Below are 19,105 nucleotides of genomic sequence, written 5' to 3'. Positions count from 1 at the left end.
CAGTCTGGCATTAAAATAAAAAAAATAAATAAGATAAAAAAGACATGATAATTTATTGTATAAATATACTAATCTTTCTAACAATGAGATTTAATATATCAGAATAGCTATATTTAGATTTTTCCAAGAAGACACATCCTCAAAAATGAAAGTTATTGCAGATCATGTGATGACAAATTCTTACCCACTTCAGAGTTTTTCTTTCATTTTTTTCAAAACAATCTGATTCAAGCTTGTCCAACCCATAGCCCACCAGCTACATGGGCCCAGGTTGGCTTTGAATGTGGCCCAACACAAACTTGTAAATGTCCTTAAAACATTATAAGATTTATCTGTGAATTTTTATTATTAGCTCATCAGCTATCATTCGTGTTAATGTAATTTATGTGTGGCCCAAGACAATTCTTTTTCTTCCAGTGTGGCTCAGGGAAGCCAAAAGATTAGATGGACACCTCTGAATTAGTTCAGTGCATTATGGACACTCTTACTTTACTTTGTATTACCATGAAGGCATTAAACAAAAAATATGTCAACAGTATTTTACAATAACGGTGATGAGTACACTACAGATTGCATAGAAATTAAACGTCCCTCATTAAAGGCCTGACAACATATATTGTCCAGTACACATTTTTACATAGTCTCTACTACCAAGTTCCAACAGATAATTCAAGTTGTACTTAATAAACAGAAGGTAACCAAATGAGAAAATGAACTTATATTATACAAAGGAAAGAATACTTCTTCTTGTGAACATTAGTGGGGACTGACAAAGATTCTTTGCTTGGCCAAACTTGATCAGGCTTCTGAATCTTCTCCTAGGTTCATCTGTATACTTCCTTATAAAATCACTTTTTAACAAAGAACCATACTAAATCACTTTAGCAAGAACTACTCTATCTTTGATAAATGATCTACCTTGATAACTCGTCAGGTTTCTCATCCTGCACCACCCATTAGATGATGTCTGATTACCCTGACTTGTCTTCAGCAACAATCATATTAGCTTGTTTTAGCCAGAATCCCCCATATCTCTGATGTTTTCTCCCAGTAATTTTCCATCCAGTGACCCCGACCCTGCTCCTTGGCTACAAAGTCCCACTTGCCAATGTTTTATTTGTAGTTGAGCCCAATATCTCTCTCCACTTGCAAGACCTCACTGCAATGATTTCTATACTCATTGCAGTGGTCCTGAATAAGGACTTTCTAACTATGTTTAAATACATCATTAAATAATATTTTTCTTTAACAATTATCTAGAGGATTTTTAGAATAAGATATTTACTAAATTATTTTTTTCTAAATACTTCATCCATGAAAGGATCGGGAATGCTGCAGGAACAAACCCTTAAACTTTTATTTTTTCTTTACTCTTCGTATCTATATATCTAATATGCATCAGCAAGTGGTCTCTCTTTATTGTTGTCATTGGCTAATGAATGTTTCTCCTCAACATGTTTTTCTCTGATCATAACAACAGGGGCAGGGAATATGATTACTTGTATATTGGTTCTTTGAGTTTGCACTTCATTATTCAAAGCAAATACTTTTCTCCAGGCAAGAAAAGTACACCTCTAGCATGTATCCAAAGAGAGGAAGAACCAAACATTTTTGATAAACAGCTCAAGTGCTTTTGTTAATAGCAGTGAATCCATATGGATCTCTGGCAACTCGGTCCTAACTTCAGAGGAAATAATGTGATTTGGGTAAGGAGTAAGTTTAAGGCAGAGGGAGAGATTGAGGTGAGTTTTAGAGCAGGAGTGAGAGCTTATTAAAAAGTTTTAGAGCAGGAATGAAAGTAAGCAAAATTCTCTTGGAAGACGGCTAAGTGGGTGACTTGAAACATCAAAGAGCCTTGTTCATCCCTTCACTGAAGGTTTTCTACACTGGCATGGTTTGGGGATTTGCAATTCTCCTCCCTTGATTTTTCTTTTGGGGCAGGCTGTCCACATGCACAGTGCCTGCTGGTGCACTTGGGAGGGGCTTCATGCGCAGAATGTTTACTGAAATTGTGTGCATGCTTACTTGAGGCATTTTTCCCTTGCCAGTCGAGCATTCCCAGAAAAAGGTCATATACTAGTAAAATTCTGCCTTTTTGCTTCTTAACATGCATGCTTCAGCCCTCTCACCCAACTTCTCAGCTCTTATTGGGAAGCTGCTGATCACCAGCTTCAAGTGTTTTCTATCTATTGGCAGGCTATCTTTCCCTGGCACTGGCTGCTACTAATTATTATTTTACAGAGAAAGTTTAAAAGCCACCTAACCATCACCTGATGGTCAGCTGACATTCCTGGGGGTGGTCCTCTCCTGCCCTGATCATGTCTGCCTAACCATTTAGTTGATATGGTTTGGCTTTGTGTCACCACCCAAAACAAATTACAATGTCAAATTGTAATCCCCATGTATTGAGGGAGGGACCTGGTAGGAGGTGACTGGCTCATGGGGGCAGTTTCCCCCATGCTGTTCTCCTGATAGTGAGTTCTCATGAGATCTGATGGTCTAAAAGTGGCACTTCCCTTTTCAGTCTTTCTGCCTCCTGCTGCATGTAAGATGCACCATGCTTCTCCTTCACCTTCTGCCATGATTGCAAGTTTCCTGAGGCCTCCCTAGACATTCAGAACTATGAGTCAATTAAACCTCCTTTCTCTGTAAATTACCCACTCTCAGGTACTATCTTTATAGCAGTGTGATAACAAATTAATACAAGCAGTTGGTACTGGGATAGTGGAGTACTGTTAAAATGATAACCTGAAAATGTTGAAGCAACTTTGGAACTGGGTAATGGGCAAAGGTTGGAACAGTTTGGAGGGCTCAGAAGAAAACATGTAGATGTGGGAAAGTTTGGAACTTCCTAGAGACTTTTGAATGGTTTCAATCAAAATGCTGGTAGTGATATGGACAATGAAGTCCAAGCTGAGGTGGTCTCAGATGGAGATGAAGAACTTATAAGGAACTGGAGCAAAAGTCACTCTTGCTATGCTTTAGCAAAGAGACTGGTGGCATTTTGCTCCTGCCCTAGAGATCTGTGGAACCTGGAATTTGAGAAAGATGATTTACAGCATGTGGCAGAAGAAATTTCTAAGCAGCAAAGTATTCAAGATATGACCTGGCTTTTTCTGAAAGCGTACAGTCATATGTGTTCATGAAGACATTATGTGAAATTGGAACTTATGTTTAAAAGGGAAGCAGAGAATAAAACTTTGAAGAATTTGCAGCCTGATCATGTGGTAGAAAAGAAAATCCCATTTTGTGGGGGAAAAGTCAAGTTGGGTGCAGAAATTTGCATAAGTAACGAGCAGCCAAATATTAGACAAGACAATGGGAAATATGTCTCCAGGGCATTTTAGGGATCTTCATGGCAACCCCTCAAATCGCAGGCCTGGAGGCCTAGGAGGTTTTCTGGGCTTGGTTCAGGGCCCCACTGCTCTGTGCAGCCCTAAGACATAGCATCCTGTGTCCCAGCCACTATAGCTCCAGCCATGGCTAAAAGGGACCAACGTACAGTTCAGGCTATTGTTCCAGTGGGTGCAAGCCCCATGCCTTGGTGGCTTGCATGTGGTGTTGGGCCTGAAGGTACATAGAAGACAAGAGTTGAGCTTTGGGAACCTCCATCTCAGTTTCAGACGATGTATGAAAATGCCAGTATGTCCAGACAGACATCTGCTGCAGGGGTGGAGCCCTCATGGAAAACATCTACTAGCATAATGCAGAGGGAAAAAGTGGAATTGGAGTCCCCACACAGAGTCCTCACTTGGGACTGCCTAGTGGAGCTGTGAAAAGAAGCCCACTGTCTCCTCCAGATCCCAGAATGATAGATCTACAGACAGCTTGCACCATGTGGTTGAAAAAGCCACAAGCACTCAATGCCAGCCTGTTAAAGCAGCTGCAGGGGTTGTACCCTGCAGAGCCACAGGGGCAGAGCTGCCCAAGGCCTTGGAAGCCTACCCTTTGCATTAGTGTGCCCTGGATGTGAGACACAGAGTCAAATGAGATTATTTCTAAGCTTTAAGATTTAATAACTGCCCTTCTGGGTTTTGGACTTCCATGGGACCTGTGGCACCTTTATTTTGGCCAATTTCTCACATATGGAATGAGTGTATGTAATGTATATAATGTCTGTATCCTCATTGTATCTTGGAAGTAACAACTTGTTTTTGATTTTATAGGCTCATATGTTAAAAGGAGTTGCCTTGTCTCAGATGAAAGTTTGGACTTAGACTTTTGAGTTAATGCTGAAATGGTTTAAGACTTTAGGGAACTATTGAGCAGGCATGATTGGTTTTGAAATATCAAAAGGACAAGAGATTTGGAAGAGGCCAGGGGTGGAATTACATGATTTTTCTCTGTGTTCCAACTCCAATCTCATGTTGAATCATGATCTCCATGTTTCTAGGGAGTGACCTGGTGGGAGGTGATTGAGTCATGGGGCAGTTTTCCCCATGCTGTTCTTGTGACAGTGAGGGCATTCTCATGAGATCTGATGGTTTAATAGTGGTAATTCCCCCTTCACTCTCTCTCTCTCCTGCTGTCATGTAAGATGTTCCTTCCTTCCCCTTTCCCTTTTGCTGTGATTGTAAGTTTCCTGAGACTTTCCCAGCCATTTGGAACTGTGAGTCCATTAAAATTCCTTTATTATAAATTACCCAGTCTTAGATATTCTTTATAGAAGTGTGAAAATGCACACTATTTTGACACTTTTACTTTAAATTGGATCAATCAGTTCAGCAACTATTTATTCCCAAACTTGTTGCTTCTTTGTTTTAGAACATCATTTGAATTGCAATAAAAAGATTTGCAACAGAACAGAAAGGCTCAATTTTAGCTATTCCAATTTTATTCATATATTAAATAAAATAGTTATGGTGAAGAATTTACAATAGTTTGCTATTATTGAGATGTTATTATTTTGACTAGTAAAAGTACCACATTATGGTGCTATTAATATAAGCAGAATTACTAGAGATTTAGTAGTAGCAGAACATAAAATTTAGCATGTATTTCCTCACAGGTCTTACAAGAGAAGAAACTGGTACTGAGGTTTACACTAATTTTATATGAAGTCTAAAGGTGGATTCTCTCCTTAAGATTGTACCTTGGTTAATGCTTTTTTCCTTCAATACATCCTAAGTTAAGTGTCATGATGTCTTATTATTTTGTCCACAGAATTAAGAGCATTTTAGCTTGCTAAAACCTATGTTATTTATTTTTCTTTTTTCATTTGTAATTTTGAAAATGTGTGTGACTGATTGGTTTATCCACTTTGTAGGGAGTAAGAGTTACATATTATATTGGACAGCAAACCTACACATCCCTGGAATGGGAAGGCATTGAGACAGATTTATTGGACAGTTAACAAATAATTTAAGCCTTACTAAATGTCTACATTTTAAGCAGAGAGATAGTTTAAAGTAATACATTTTTGCTCTCAAACTATATCTAAACATTGAATCTTTTTATGTATGCAATAAATATCTCCCTAAAACACATGGAATGGTCATTTGATACTTGCTGGGAGGTTTTATTTTTACAGCTTGGGGAGTAAAGATTAGAAAGTCACCTTCATAAAATTTGAGTTAGAAACATGGCACACACCTACAATTAATTCTTTAAAAAAATACCTAAAGAGCAAACAAAATGAGTGGTTTAGAAATAGAATGTTCAGTCAGCTGTTTCTACATTTAACAAAAAGCATTTCTGCTGTCTTTTCCTCTGCTGTTTCTTTGCTACTTTCCACTTCATTTCTTATGTAACCCTTCATACTGTCCTTCTCTGTCGCATTCTCATCATGTCCCCAACTCTTGGTTTTATTGTCTCTGCCTTAAAAAAAAGTCCTCTTTTTGAGAAAAAAAGCAAAAAAAAAAAAAAAAAAAAAAAAAAAGCAAAAAAAAAGAAAGAAAAGAAAAAAAGAAAAGAAAAGAACAAATTCTAAAACCTGACCTTCACCCTGCTAATTATATATATATATATATATATATATATACACACACACACACACACACACACTTATTTTCCAAATTTATTAAAATTTTAACACAGCCCAAAGAAGTTTTTTTGTGAGAATACAATAGGGGAAGAGTATACTGAAACTGGATTTTACAGTTTAGAAGTAGTTTTGTAATATAACACAAATCACTTCACTTATGAGATTTTCTTTCCTATGCAACTGAGATAATACTACTTTTAACTGATTTGTGAGGATAAAATGAGAAAATGTATCCACAATTTACTTAATATAATGCAATAAATTTGTGATGTAGATCTTACTCTGAGTTCTCAGTCTTTACTATCCCAACAGAGTTTTTGTTTGTTTGTTTGTTTGTTTTTGCTTGTTTGTCTAAAGCTTATCTACAACATACAATGGTAAAATAAGGGCAAAATGTTAACTTCACCATTGTTTATATTTCTAATATTTATTAAACATAAAAGAGATGCATTTGATTTGAAAGCTTATTTAATTAGTGCATTTATAATTGCTTTGGGGAGTCCATGGGATTTTAAGGAGCTGTCTCAAGAAAAGAAAGTGGGGAGATATCAGGCAGGACTTCCAGGTCTAACTTCTGTTAAATAAAATCTTATTTTGTCTTTTTCTTTTTAATAATATATCATTAGTGGAAATGATTCATGGCCTAAAAGAACAACATAGAAATCTTTGTATAATGGGAAAAAAGGAAGAAAAAGCAAAATAAAACAGACTATAGCTAGCGGCTTTGTCTTGTCTTCTCTATCTTCGGTTTAATAGGTGGACGGCTAGAATTTTAAAGACTTGTCAACTCCAGCAATACTTGGTGTGTGTTCTTGCAGTATAGCAACAATATTGGTATTAATTTATAAGTTGCATAAAATCCATGTTTGACATTTGTTATCTCATCTCCAGTGATTTGTTTGGAATGCTTTGGAGACCACAGACATAACAGAAATTTAGTAAAGGAGGCATATTATGTCTATGAATATATTTTAAACCTTATCTAAAAATACAATCAAAAATTAGCTTCTAGCAATAAAGCATAAATATTAAAAAAATTCAATTTTGAGACTTTTTAAATCATAGCATCATTACTAATCTGGTTCTGGAAGTTACTGAGTAATACAATAAATATCAGCTGAAAAAATCATTAATTTTATTCCTTTTAAGAAAATTACATTGCTAATAGGTATTTACATACCGGATCATCTGGATTATACTGAATAACGTACTCTATCTGTCCATTTGGTCCATCATCTATATCTGTAGCTCCATTGTCTCCTGAAAATCCTGTGAATATCGTGGTACCAACTGGAGTGAGCTGAAAGAAAAAGAAGATTTTAAATATCAATTCTCATTTTATCAACTGCACACCAGAAATGTTACAGCATAAAAATCAGCTCTTTGTAACATGAAGATACCAGTTGGCAGCCCACAACCACAAAATGAAGTGTTTCAAAAGAACAGTTTTGAGTCTTACACAGGAGTTCTTAAAATGTCTGAAATGTCCAACTTTGTGATTCTTGCTATGGGTGAAGAAACAGAAGACCCTGATTCAGTGTTAAACACATTTGGACCAATTTATAGGCCTTAGCGTGTTAGCTCCTGTGGAAAAATTGCATCTGTAGTTTTTCCTCAAAACCCTTGATGCAATGTTACCTACAGGCTAGAATTTAAACTGTAAGAAAAAGTTAGTTTAAAATAAAAAAAAAAAAAAAAGATTTATGAGAGAGCAATGAAATCCAGGTTGATAATTATATGCAAGGTGCAAGTTTGAGAAAGAGAAATTTGGGACAATGAATAGTCTTTCCATTAGAGGAAACTATTGAGAGTCTCTTGAGTGCTTCTGATATTGGTTGAGTAGAACACAATCAGGTCACAGCAGCTGGAGAGATAGCCACATCTTTTCATTTTGCATTAAAACACCAGAACTTAATGTGTGTGGCACACAAAACCATGATTTGATGTGTGACCAAAATGGCTAGTCTTAATTCTTACTTATGCCCACAACAGAATCACTGTTATTTATTTTTTTACCAGTAGGTTTTTGTACAATGTGCTGTTATAACCAGAGCATTTTTTTTTTCATTTATCCCCTCCCAGTTTTTAGGTTTTAGCTGAAATACTACTCATTAGTTAAATTTCAACTTAACTGGATATCACCTCCTCCTATACCACCCCTCAAATGGCATTACACAGGCCACATCAGAAGATGATGCCCCTTTTCTTGTGCTTGCATTTTTCACTTTGTTTCTATAATTGCATTGTTAGAGGAACTAAATGCACTTCATCAGTAAACATAAGCTCTGTGCCTCTACAGACTGGAACCTTTTAAAGTTTGCTCTGAGATTTGTTTTCTTAATTTTTTGATTAGGATTCCTTCATGGTAAAAATAGCTTAAGAGGCAACAAAAAAGTTGTCTTATTCAATTTTATTTTCAGAAACTGAAAATTCACATTTTACAAGGGTCCCCCAGGTAATGTAAATGAGTGAAGCAAGCATGATGAGATGGTGGCAAATGGATAGAACATGCCCTCTCTGATGCTACTCAGAGAGGGTAGCTGCTACTCAATCCCAGAGAATTCTTGCCATCTTGGAATATGGAGCCCATGCTACAAAGTCTGTTAATATTTTAATTTTATGTAAAATATCTTGATGCTAAAATTGACAACAGATTTTTAAACATTAAAATATAAATAGGGTAAAATAAAATATGCCCATTGCCTCAACGACGACACTAGTTTGCAATCTCTGATTTAGGAAAAGAATATGATTTAAACATAAACCATAAGTACAAGGAAGTTCAGTATTTATAAGGCCCAGTTTCCTAGCAGGCAACATTAAAGTCAAACTTTGGAGAGCTGAGAATGAAGTGAGAAGAGATGGTTTAAATAGTACCTATGAAGACATCAAGGGACCACTGAGGATAGACTTAGTAGAAATGTTAGTCAGCAAAATAGCTTCCAAGCTGACGTTCTAATGTTTTTCTTTTTTAATGGAATTCCTGTTACAAAAGACATCCTTATCTTTTATAAATATTCACCCATTCTTATGTAGCTATGTTTTGATATTTTTATTACCAATTTATTTTTAAATCAACATATAGAATTTTGTATATTTGTTGTGTACAACATGTTTTAAAATATGTATACTTCATGCGATGGCTAAACCAAGCTAATTAATATATCTATTACATACTTTTTTGTGGTGAGAGCACTTAAAATCTATTTTCAAAAACACATAGTTATTAACTATAGTTACCATGTACAATAGATTTATTGAATTTATTAGTTCAAGAAATTTAAATTTTGTATCCTTTGACCAACATCTCTCAATCCTCATCCCAGCCCCGAATAATCACTCTTATATTGTCTGCTTCAATTACTTCTACTGCTTTAGATTCCACATACAAGTGGGATCATATAATATTTGAATATCTGTGCTTGGCTAGTTTCACTTAACATAATGTCTTCCAGGTTTATCCATAATTTTCAAACTATGAAATTTTACAGTTGGCTGACATTGATTTGTTTCCATATATCTAATAAAACAAACTTAAAAATTTTGTTACCAAAATATAATTATGTCATGGAGGTAAACATAAAAGCAAAACAAAAAATCAAAATAAAACAAATTTAAAAAATTAAACAGTACTTTCTGTGGAAATTTTGAGGGAAAAAAAAGGGGGTGCCCATGCCTTTCAATCTACTTACTGGGGTAATGTATACTATTGGATCAGATTCACTTTGAAGAAAAGGATCCTGAATCCCTACAACTGAGGGAGATTAAATTAAAGACACAAACTATTGAAAAGATCAGTGTTTCTCTCTAGCTCTACATTTTTATTTTTTGAAATGATGAAAAGGCCACATAAAAGTAGCATGATGTTTTAATACATTACCATCAATTAATATTTTTCTTCATTACTGACATGGCTCTTTCCATGCAGAAATCACATTTATAAGTATAATGTTTAATATATAGTCCTTTAAAATAAACTCTACTTTGTTACAATGTTTAATATGTAGTCCTTTAAAATAAACTCTACATTGTATTTCTTTGATTGCCTTTTGAAAAATATATTTGCTGACAAAGCCTACCAAAGATTGATAATAGACTACAGGAAAATAAATTGACTATGCATTTGCTCATGGTTGCAATTTTAAGCTTAATCCAAAGAATAATTCAATTTCAAATGTTCTCATTTCAGGATTTGAGCTCATTTTGTGTGCCACACATAAATTTCCCTAATCATATTTGTGTGGCCATATATACTTCTATTATTTCTGAAAAATTGCAAGTAGAAATATGCTTCTATAAGAAATTTAATTAATTTATATCTTTCAATGGAAAATAAAAGAGAAACAATTGTCTTAGGTGTAGGAATACAGAAAACCTTTTTTCTATAATCATATCATATAAGGGTTATAAATAATCCCTAAATATAATTTTAAAGTCTTTTTTAGACAAAATTTTAGGTTCCTTGAAAATTAAGTGAAAAGCATTAGTGTAATAGTACTAGATTTCAGCATGTTCTTTCATTCATGGCTGTCTTTCCTGACAATTTCAGTAAAATTTCTCCCCAGTTTCAAGAATGTGGTATTTACTGGTTGCCAGTGGAGGATGGGCAGGCTCAGGAAGTGTCTCAAGGTGAAATTTGCTCTCCTCCATAGTTGTACATTTAAGGCGAATGTCTTAGCACAAATCACTCCTGTTTATTTCTACTACTAGATTATGCAAGCATGTACAAATAGCCATACATATGTAAAATGCAATACAAAATGGATCAGTCATACATTTTTTAATGATTTCAAATTTCATGGTCTGCTCAAATGGCAGACCTGTTCACATATGAGATAGGGTTGAGGCTAATATGAGAGAAATAACTGAGAAAAAAGAAGATAAGGTATATGGGCAAACATGGGAGGTCTGAAAAGACTAAAAAGGCTGTAATGAAGAGGCCTATGCCAGATGCAAAAAAGCAGAAGAAAGCAGAAGCAGATAAAATGTTTTTGAAAAATAGTAGATCCTGGGAGGTGTCATGGGTCACACCTGTAATCCCAGCACTTTGGGAGGATGAGGCAGGAGGATTGCTGGAGCCTAAGAGTTTTGAGAGTAGCCTGAATAACATAGTGAGACCCCATATCTACAAAAAGAGAAAAATAGACCAACATGGTGGCACACGCATGCCTATAGTTGCCAACTACTCTGGAGGCTGAGGTGAGAAGTTTGCTAGAGCCTAGGAGGTTGAGACTGTAGTAACCCTTGATCTCACCACATTCCAGCCTGGGCAACAGAGCAAGATCCTGTCTCCAAAAAACAGTGGATTTCAGCATTCAATTTCATTCATTTTATTTATGAGTATGCCTACCAGAAATATGTACATATACATGTACACACACAAATAGACATGTATTTCAGAAATATAAATATACTAACACATCACTATTACTCATTACAGGAGACAGAAGACACTAGTGCTTTGTGAATTTCTGAATATTTTGTGGGAGTTGAAAATCTTCACATGACAGATTATCTATTATAATCTATATTGCCCTATACATTATTATTCACAGTGTTCAGGGAACATCTGTCATGCAGATGGCTTTGCTCTGTATCCTTTAACACGTCAACAAGTCTCAGAAATGCAAATTTGTTTTTTTTCTGAAGGACATTCTATCCATGGAATGATGATCAGCTTGGGCAGCTTCCTGAAGGTATCACTTCCTTGTTTAGTTCATGTCTGTGTCCAGAAATGATTTTATACAGTTGTTGGGAATACATAAAATATATAAATAAATGCAAATGAATGCAAATGTAATAGTTAAAGAAAATCACAAACAAGAAATTCAAATATTTCAAGAAGACACCAATAGTAAGAGAAATTAGAATGTGATTGTAAAAGAAAAGTAGCTTTTTTTTAAGCCAAACCAAGAATGGCAGTGATACAAAAAGAGAACATTTGTCCTCACTAACCTTATTTGCAACATTTCCCCATAGAATCATTATATTCACTGTTTCATATAAATGGAGTCAATCTCAATTTTTGCAGTAGTTATATTCTATAAAGTCCCTATGAACACTGAATTAGTGAATACTGAATCATTGTTTCTAGAGGAAATACAGGGTTTGGCTCCTGCCAGCCTCTGTTTACAACTAATTTTGCAGTTTCGTGCAATACGGTCTTCAACTGTATGAATATCTCTCACTTTATCTAGATACTCTATTGTTCATGAACATTTATTTCTAATTTCGGGCTATTAAGAACACAGCATTAGAAATTCAAAAGGAAATTTGGATTGATGTAAACAAAAGAAGAAGAAAGATAAATTAGACAAACAATAAAATATTAACTATAGTGTTTGTTGTTGCTGTCTTTTAACTTCTTAAGAAATAAAATTCCAAACATATATAATGGTGGCTACCCATCAACCGACTTCAACAATTATTAGCAATGAAAAAAATTGGTTTCATCCATATTCACCAACCTATGGCTAATATTATTTTAAAGCAAATCCTAGACATGATATAATTTCATATGTAAACATTTTAGTATTTATATTGAAAGGATATAGACTAATATTACAACACACACTTAGTGAAATATAACACAGATACAAAAAATAAACAGATTATAATTATTTACCTCTGTGGATTTTCAAAAGAAAACACCTAAGTGTTAGCACAAACAACATCAAGCATGAAGCTATTTTCAGGTTTTTCAGAAGACAAACTCTCCCAGTCACTAAATCCTCTTACAAAGGGTAGCTTGATGATTAATATGGCTGTTAGTCTTGCTTGTTTTGAACATTAGTATAAATGGAATATTACAGCATGTATACTTTTCATATGAGGCTTATTTTTTCAACATTATGTTTGTGATTCATCTACACTGTTACCTTAGTAGTATAGTATTCAACTGTATGAATATTTATTGTTTGTTAGATAAGCTTCATTCAAGTGGTAAATGTTCACAAATCAAAAAAGATAACATGAATAATATGCCTTTAAACAGAAGAAAACATGAAGCAAGGCTGTCACGACACATGAACCAGAGGATTTTCATCATCTCATTAATATACAACCTGAATGAAGCTTATCTAACAAATGTAATTTCTCCACAAGTTACATCATAGACTTCTTGTGCTTAGGAAAGCCAGATAGCACATCAGCACTATATTTAGGGGCTATGTTAAATAGGAAAATCACTGACAAAAAACATAAAAATGTTAAATGCATGGAGCTAAACTGACCGAGAAAATATTTGTTTGCAATATGAAAGATGTAATAAGGTGGCAGACTATAACCACATTTGGCCCCTGATGGAAACGTGAGCATGGGGTGCCAAATTGTTCATCACTCTGAGAAGGTCTATGAACAATCACAAAAACACTGCAAGTATTGATTTTGCAGTTACAAATACATTTTAGCAAGTAGGATAATTTGCAAGAAAGGAATCCATGCATAATGAGGATTGGTTATGTTTAACAGAAAATACTAGTAATTCATTTGTAGTGTGGCTGAGAGACCCAATCAACCAGAAATTGTAAGACTGAAGCTTGAGTCTTTTCTTCCTCTATTCAGCTTTGTGATTCATTATTTTTCACATAGATCCTTTTAAAGTCAATTTCCTTCCAGTGAATCTTAAAGTCAGATTAAAGTTCTCTTCAGAGAAACTTTAAATCATATTTTTATTGTTTATTAAAGAACTAAATACATGGAAAGATACCGTACATAAATAATTCACAGATTCAATAAGGTGATGATATCCATGGTTCCCAAATGTATCTATAAATGTGGAAAATTTTCAGCTGATCCTCAAATTTACATGAAAATGCATAGGGACCAGAATAGAAAAGATGATTCTAAAGAATAACTAAGTGGAAGATGTATACTACCAGATTTCAAGACTTTATCATAAAGTTATAGAAAAATAAATAGTTTGGGATTGATTTGGGAATAAACAAGCATGCTAATGTTATCTTCCTCAGAAACAACCCCCACAGATAGAGTCAACTGATTCATCAAAACAAATAAAAGAATTTCAGTGCAGTAGGAATGTAATGGCCTTTTCAATAAATGGTGCTGGGTCAATTAGATATCTATACCAAAAAAAAAAAAAAAAAAAATCAAAGTTTATTCCTACTTTATAACATACATAAAAGTGAATTCCAGGCTGGGCACAGTGGCTCATGTCTGCAATCCTAGCACTTTGGGAGGCGAAGTCGGGGGAATCATGAGGTCAGAAGTTCGAGACCAGTGTGGACAACATGGTGAAACCCCGTCTCTAATAAAAATAAAAAAATTAGCCAGGTGTGGTGGCATGTGCCTGTAATCCCAGCTACTGGAGAGGCTGAGGCAGGAAATCACTTGAACCCAGGAGGCAGAGGTTGCAGTGAGCTGAGATTGCACTACCGCACTGCAGCCTGGGCAACAGAGCAAGACTCTGTCTCAAAAACAAACAAACAAACAAACAAAACAAAAAAACTAAATTTCAGTAGACCATAACTGAAAATGCAAAGTATAAGAAAGTTTCTAGAAGAAAACATAAGATAATACGTGATTTATTAATACATTACAATCAGTAAAGATTTATTTAATACGACATGCAGAACATAAGCCATGAAACAAAGTTACTCATTGCAATACATTAAAAATAAGAATTTGTGAAAATGCAGGCTGCACAATCAGTAGAGATATTTGCAAGATGTCTATCAATAAAGAACTCACACGCAGAATATATAAACAACTCATAATTCAGTCAGATAATAACAGATACTTTAACAAAAATTTATTTTAAAAGAGCATATCCAATGAACATGTAAAATAATAACACATAAAAATTGCTCATTTATAATAGACCTCAGAAAATCCCAATTAAAATATCAAAGTACTATTACTATATGTCCATCATGCCACAAATTAATAATCATTAAAATATCATTTTGTCCAGAAGGTGGAACAACTGGAACTCTTATACTATAGGTAGGAGTCAATTTAATCACTAGATAGATAAATTCTTTGGCAATATCTACTACTCTGAATCAATACATACACCGCACCACAATTCAGAATTTCTTCTTAGAATTCTTTTGTGTTACCGATAGCAATACACACCTATTTGTGCCAAAATGTCATGTATAGGAATGCACCTAGCTGCTGTGTTCTTCTTTTATTTTTTTTCTTTTTTTTTCTTTTTTTTTTTTTTTTTTTTTAAGACAGAGTTTCGCTCTTGTCCCCCAGGCTGCAGTGCAGCCTCACAATTTGGGCTCATTGCAACTTTTGCCTCCCGAATTCAGGAGATTCTCCTGCCTCAGCCTCTCAAATAGCAGGGATTATAGGTGCCTGCCATCAAGCCTTGCTAATTTTTATATTTTAGTAGAGACGGGGTTTCACCATGTTGGCCAGGCTGGTCTCGAGCGCCTGACCTCAGGTGATCCACCAGACTCGGCCTCTCAAAGTGCTGGGATTACAGGTGCCAACCACCATGCCTGGCCGATGCTGTGTTCTTAATAGACCCAAATTAGAAATAATCAAAATGTTTATCAACAATAGAGTATCTCAATAAAGTGAGGGACATTTATACAGTTAAATACTATATTGCTGAGATAACAGTGTAGATGAATCACAAACATAATGTTGAAAAAAATAAGGATTACATTAAAATAATACATGCTGTACTATTCCATTTATACTAGTGTTCAAAACCAGCAAAACTAATACCTGTATTAGTCATCAAGGAACGCTTTGTAAGAGGATTTAGTGACTTGGAAATGCGGTCTTCTGAACACCTGAAAAACAATGCCATTCTTGATGTTGTTTGTGGTTACACTTAGGTGTTTACTTTTGAAAACCCACTGAGGTAAATAATTATGATCTGTTCATTTTTTGTATCTGTGTTATATTTCACTAAGTGTAAATTTGAGTATTAGTATCATTTAAATATAAATATTTACATATAAGATGTTTACACATTAAATCATACGCTGTCTATAGTTTTCTTTAAAATAACCTTAGCTAGGGGGTGGTGAATATGAATAAAACCAATTTGTTCACTGGAAATAATTACTGAAGCTGAGTGATAGGTATCTACCACTGTATATGTTTGGAATTTTATTTCCTAAATAGTTATTCAGACAGAAACAACAAAACACTAGAGATAATATTTTATTGTTTGTCTAATATCTCTCCTTGAATTTCTAATGTAAATATGTGAAGATTAAATATAAAATATATGTGTAATGTTTAGCAGAATGTCTGATATAGTTCATATCAAATATTTGGTACACGTAAAAGTATAGTGCTGGTGTTGGTATTTTTATTTCCAGAGGCTATCAAAGTAATTTTTTTGTAATTGGTCTAGATTTTTGCAAGCAAAATCAGTGGATATAAAAACAGTGAGTTTGAGAATTTTTTTCAAAAAAACGTTTTCTTGCTTTAGCAGTAGATAGCAATAGAAACAGATTTTTTTTTTAAGTAAAAAGTATGTTGTTGAATCACTGAGGTGCAACATCACTGAATGTGACATTGCCCACTTGCTACAAAACAAATGTAATAATATATGAAAAAATATATAATAACAAATTAATAAAAATAGATTTTACTTCACATACTGCAAAGTATAAAAATAATTCTAAGGATTAATATTCCAGTATAACATGAAGAGTAAATTGATTTCATGGTAGAGGAATATATGTGAGAACATTGTCTTTGAAACAGTCTGACTTTGCATTACGGACACTAGTAAAGAAAAGTAAAATTGGGCAAGATAACACATTTCAGTAATTAAACATGGGATATGTTGTTGGTAATAAATTGAATTAAATTTATCTTGATTGCATTTTCTTCACAATTAATATTTGAAACAATGTATATGCCTGCCAACAATTTTAAAGGAGTTTTAGATAGAAAGATTGAGAGATAGATAGATAATAGGTCCGGATGCGGTGGCTAACGCTTGTAATCCCAACAATTTGGGAGGCTGAACTGGGTGGATTACTTGAGGTCAGGAGTTTGAGCCCAGCTTGGTCAACATGGTGAAATCCTGTCTCTACTAAAAATACAAAAATTAACCAGGCATGGTGGTGCACACCTGTAGTCCCAGCTACTCAGGAGGCTGAGGGAGGAGAATCCCTTGAATACAGGAGTTGGGGTTGCAGTGAGCTGAGATGGTGGCACTGCACTCCAGCCCGGGGCAGAGAACAAGACTCTGTCTCAATTAAAAAAAAAAAGATAGACAGATAATAGGTGGTTATATGTGTATTATATTCAGATCTTTTTTTGTGCTGTTATAAAACTGTGAACACAGAGACGTACCTTATGTTTCATAGATAATTCTTAAATGCTATATCTCAAAATCACAACCACCTTATTATCATTACAAAAACCAAATGAAAGACATGGCAGAAAGCACACACCTAAATGGGCAGGTAGCATTGAAATGTATGCAAAAACAGAGTGTTAGTAGTGAACTGAAATAAATTAAAAAGTTCCCTCTTGACAGCCTGCTATTTGCATCCAAAAGCTCTTTAAAGACAGATCATATTTTTTTTCTTTTTAAAAAATATTTCATAGTGTCAATTGTACAAACTTGTCCATCAGTAGAAACTCAATTAATTATTCTTATTTATATATAGTATGTATGCCGATGAGACTGAAACTTTTCACAATTTTCTCACATTTTAATATACTAAATCCTCCATGAGGCCTCTCTACTGGAACACTGTTTCCACATCCTCATCCTCTGTCTGCCTGTTTCTGGTACCTCGGACAATCTCATTTTTAGAAGCGATTTCTACTCATTCATTACGCTGTTCAATTCCAATAGGATGGTCAGAGGTTCTGGCAGCTCGTTGTCAAAAAACCCTGCCCACCTTTTCTTACTTCCATGAAGAAAAATATGTAGATTTCACTGTGAAGTCTAGTTCTTCCCATGCTCTTGCTAGCTTTCCTACAAGAACATTTTCTACAGAATGCCCACGAATAAACTATAACCATAATAGGACCCAACACAGCATGTACATGCAAGTAGAATAACTTTATATTCACCAAACTGATGGTATTCTGTTCACTTGGAATAAAATATTGTGAAGGATATGCGGTAGAAAGTCCTCCACAAATCATAATATTGTATTGTGTTTGGTGATTAGAAAATTCACTGGCATCAATATCATTGTATTGGTAGATAACAATGATTTTCTGTTTCATATTTTCTGGAGTCTCATGTGTCATATCAACATAGAAACAAAAAGTTTAGTAAAATATAAAATACTAAAAAATAATTTCTGAATACCTAAAATAGTTTACACATATATTCCAAACCAATGTCTTCTGATAGATTCTAATGGCTTTAATGATTAAACAGAAACCACATGAGAGTCCTAAGAGGCGAAAACATATATTTTACGTAATAAATACAACTTAAATAATACCTCTTCAACTGGAAGACAATTGGTACAAAAGGATATTATCCAATTTGGAAACTTGCTCCAAAAAAGAGCCACCCTAGAGGAATAATTTAAAACACAATTGATGAGATTTTACTTTCTCCCATGCTTCCTCAAGAATCCAAGCTTTCTGTTTTCTCCTATCCAGAAAAAAATAGAGAATATCTGAAGGATATTGAATTTTAGATAAGCTAAAACAGAATTAATCACTACAGTTATTTATCATATAATGATGATTTGATGAAAGAAATGCTACTGGGGTGACAGGTGCTCTAGTTCTACTAATAGACATTAACAAAAGAGAAGCATTATCTTTAGTGGTGCAAGATTACATATTAGTCTATGTTAAAACACTACATGTTTATTTTTCAATTGTTAATATCATTGATCTGATTTATGATATTAGGCAGTCACTTCATGTTAATTAATCTCTTAGAAAACCCAATCAAGATAAGGCAACATTTTGTACAAATTATCATTACTAGTGAAACTGAAGGAATCTTCCACGTTTAATCAACAATGAGAACTAGGATTAATTCTTTAATTTTCTCTTCAGATAAAATAATGTTATACATTCATTCTTGCAAGAAATCCCTGCCTTGGAAATATGCTTTAGGAATAGGAAACAAATTTGTAACCAAAGGTTCTCCACACATGAGATCCAGAGTTGATTTTGTAAGCAGGCAGTAGTACGTGC

General features: G+C 34.3%; 1 protein-coding gene across 8 annotated transcripts in view; it reads right to left on the bottom strand.

Annotated features, from left to right (window-relative positions):
• PCDH15 (protocadherin related 15) overlaps window positions 1-19,105 on the bottom strand; it is a 1,788,406-nt gene that overhangs the window by 508,965 nt on the left and 1,260,336 nt on the right. For all 8 annotated transcript variants that reach the window (XR_012417282.1, XM_065521086.2, XM_065521087.1 and 5 more), the window contains one exon: window positions 7,164-7,283. Coding sequence is in view for 7 of the 8 variants with exons in the window: in XM_065521086.2 (XP_065377158.1) it covers window positions 7,164-7,283 (120 nt within the window). In the remaining variant the exon portion in view is untranslated. The remainder of the gene's footprint in view (window positions 1-7,163; window positions 7,284-19,105) is intronic.

Source organism: Macaca fascicularis, chromosome 9, assembly GCF_037993035.2.
Source record: "Macaca fascicularis isolate 582-1 chromosome 9, T2T-MFA8v1.1".
Lineage (NCBI taxonomy): Eukaryota > Metazoa > Chordata > Mammalia > Primates > Cercopithecidae > Macaca > Macaca fascicularis.
This window is presented reverse-complemented; position numbering and strand designations above follow the sequence as displayed.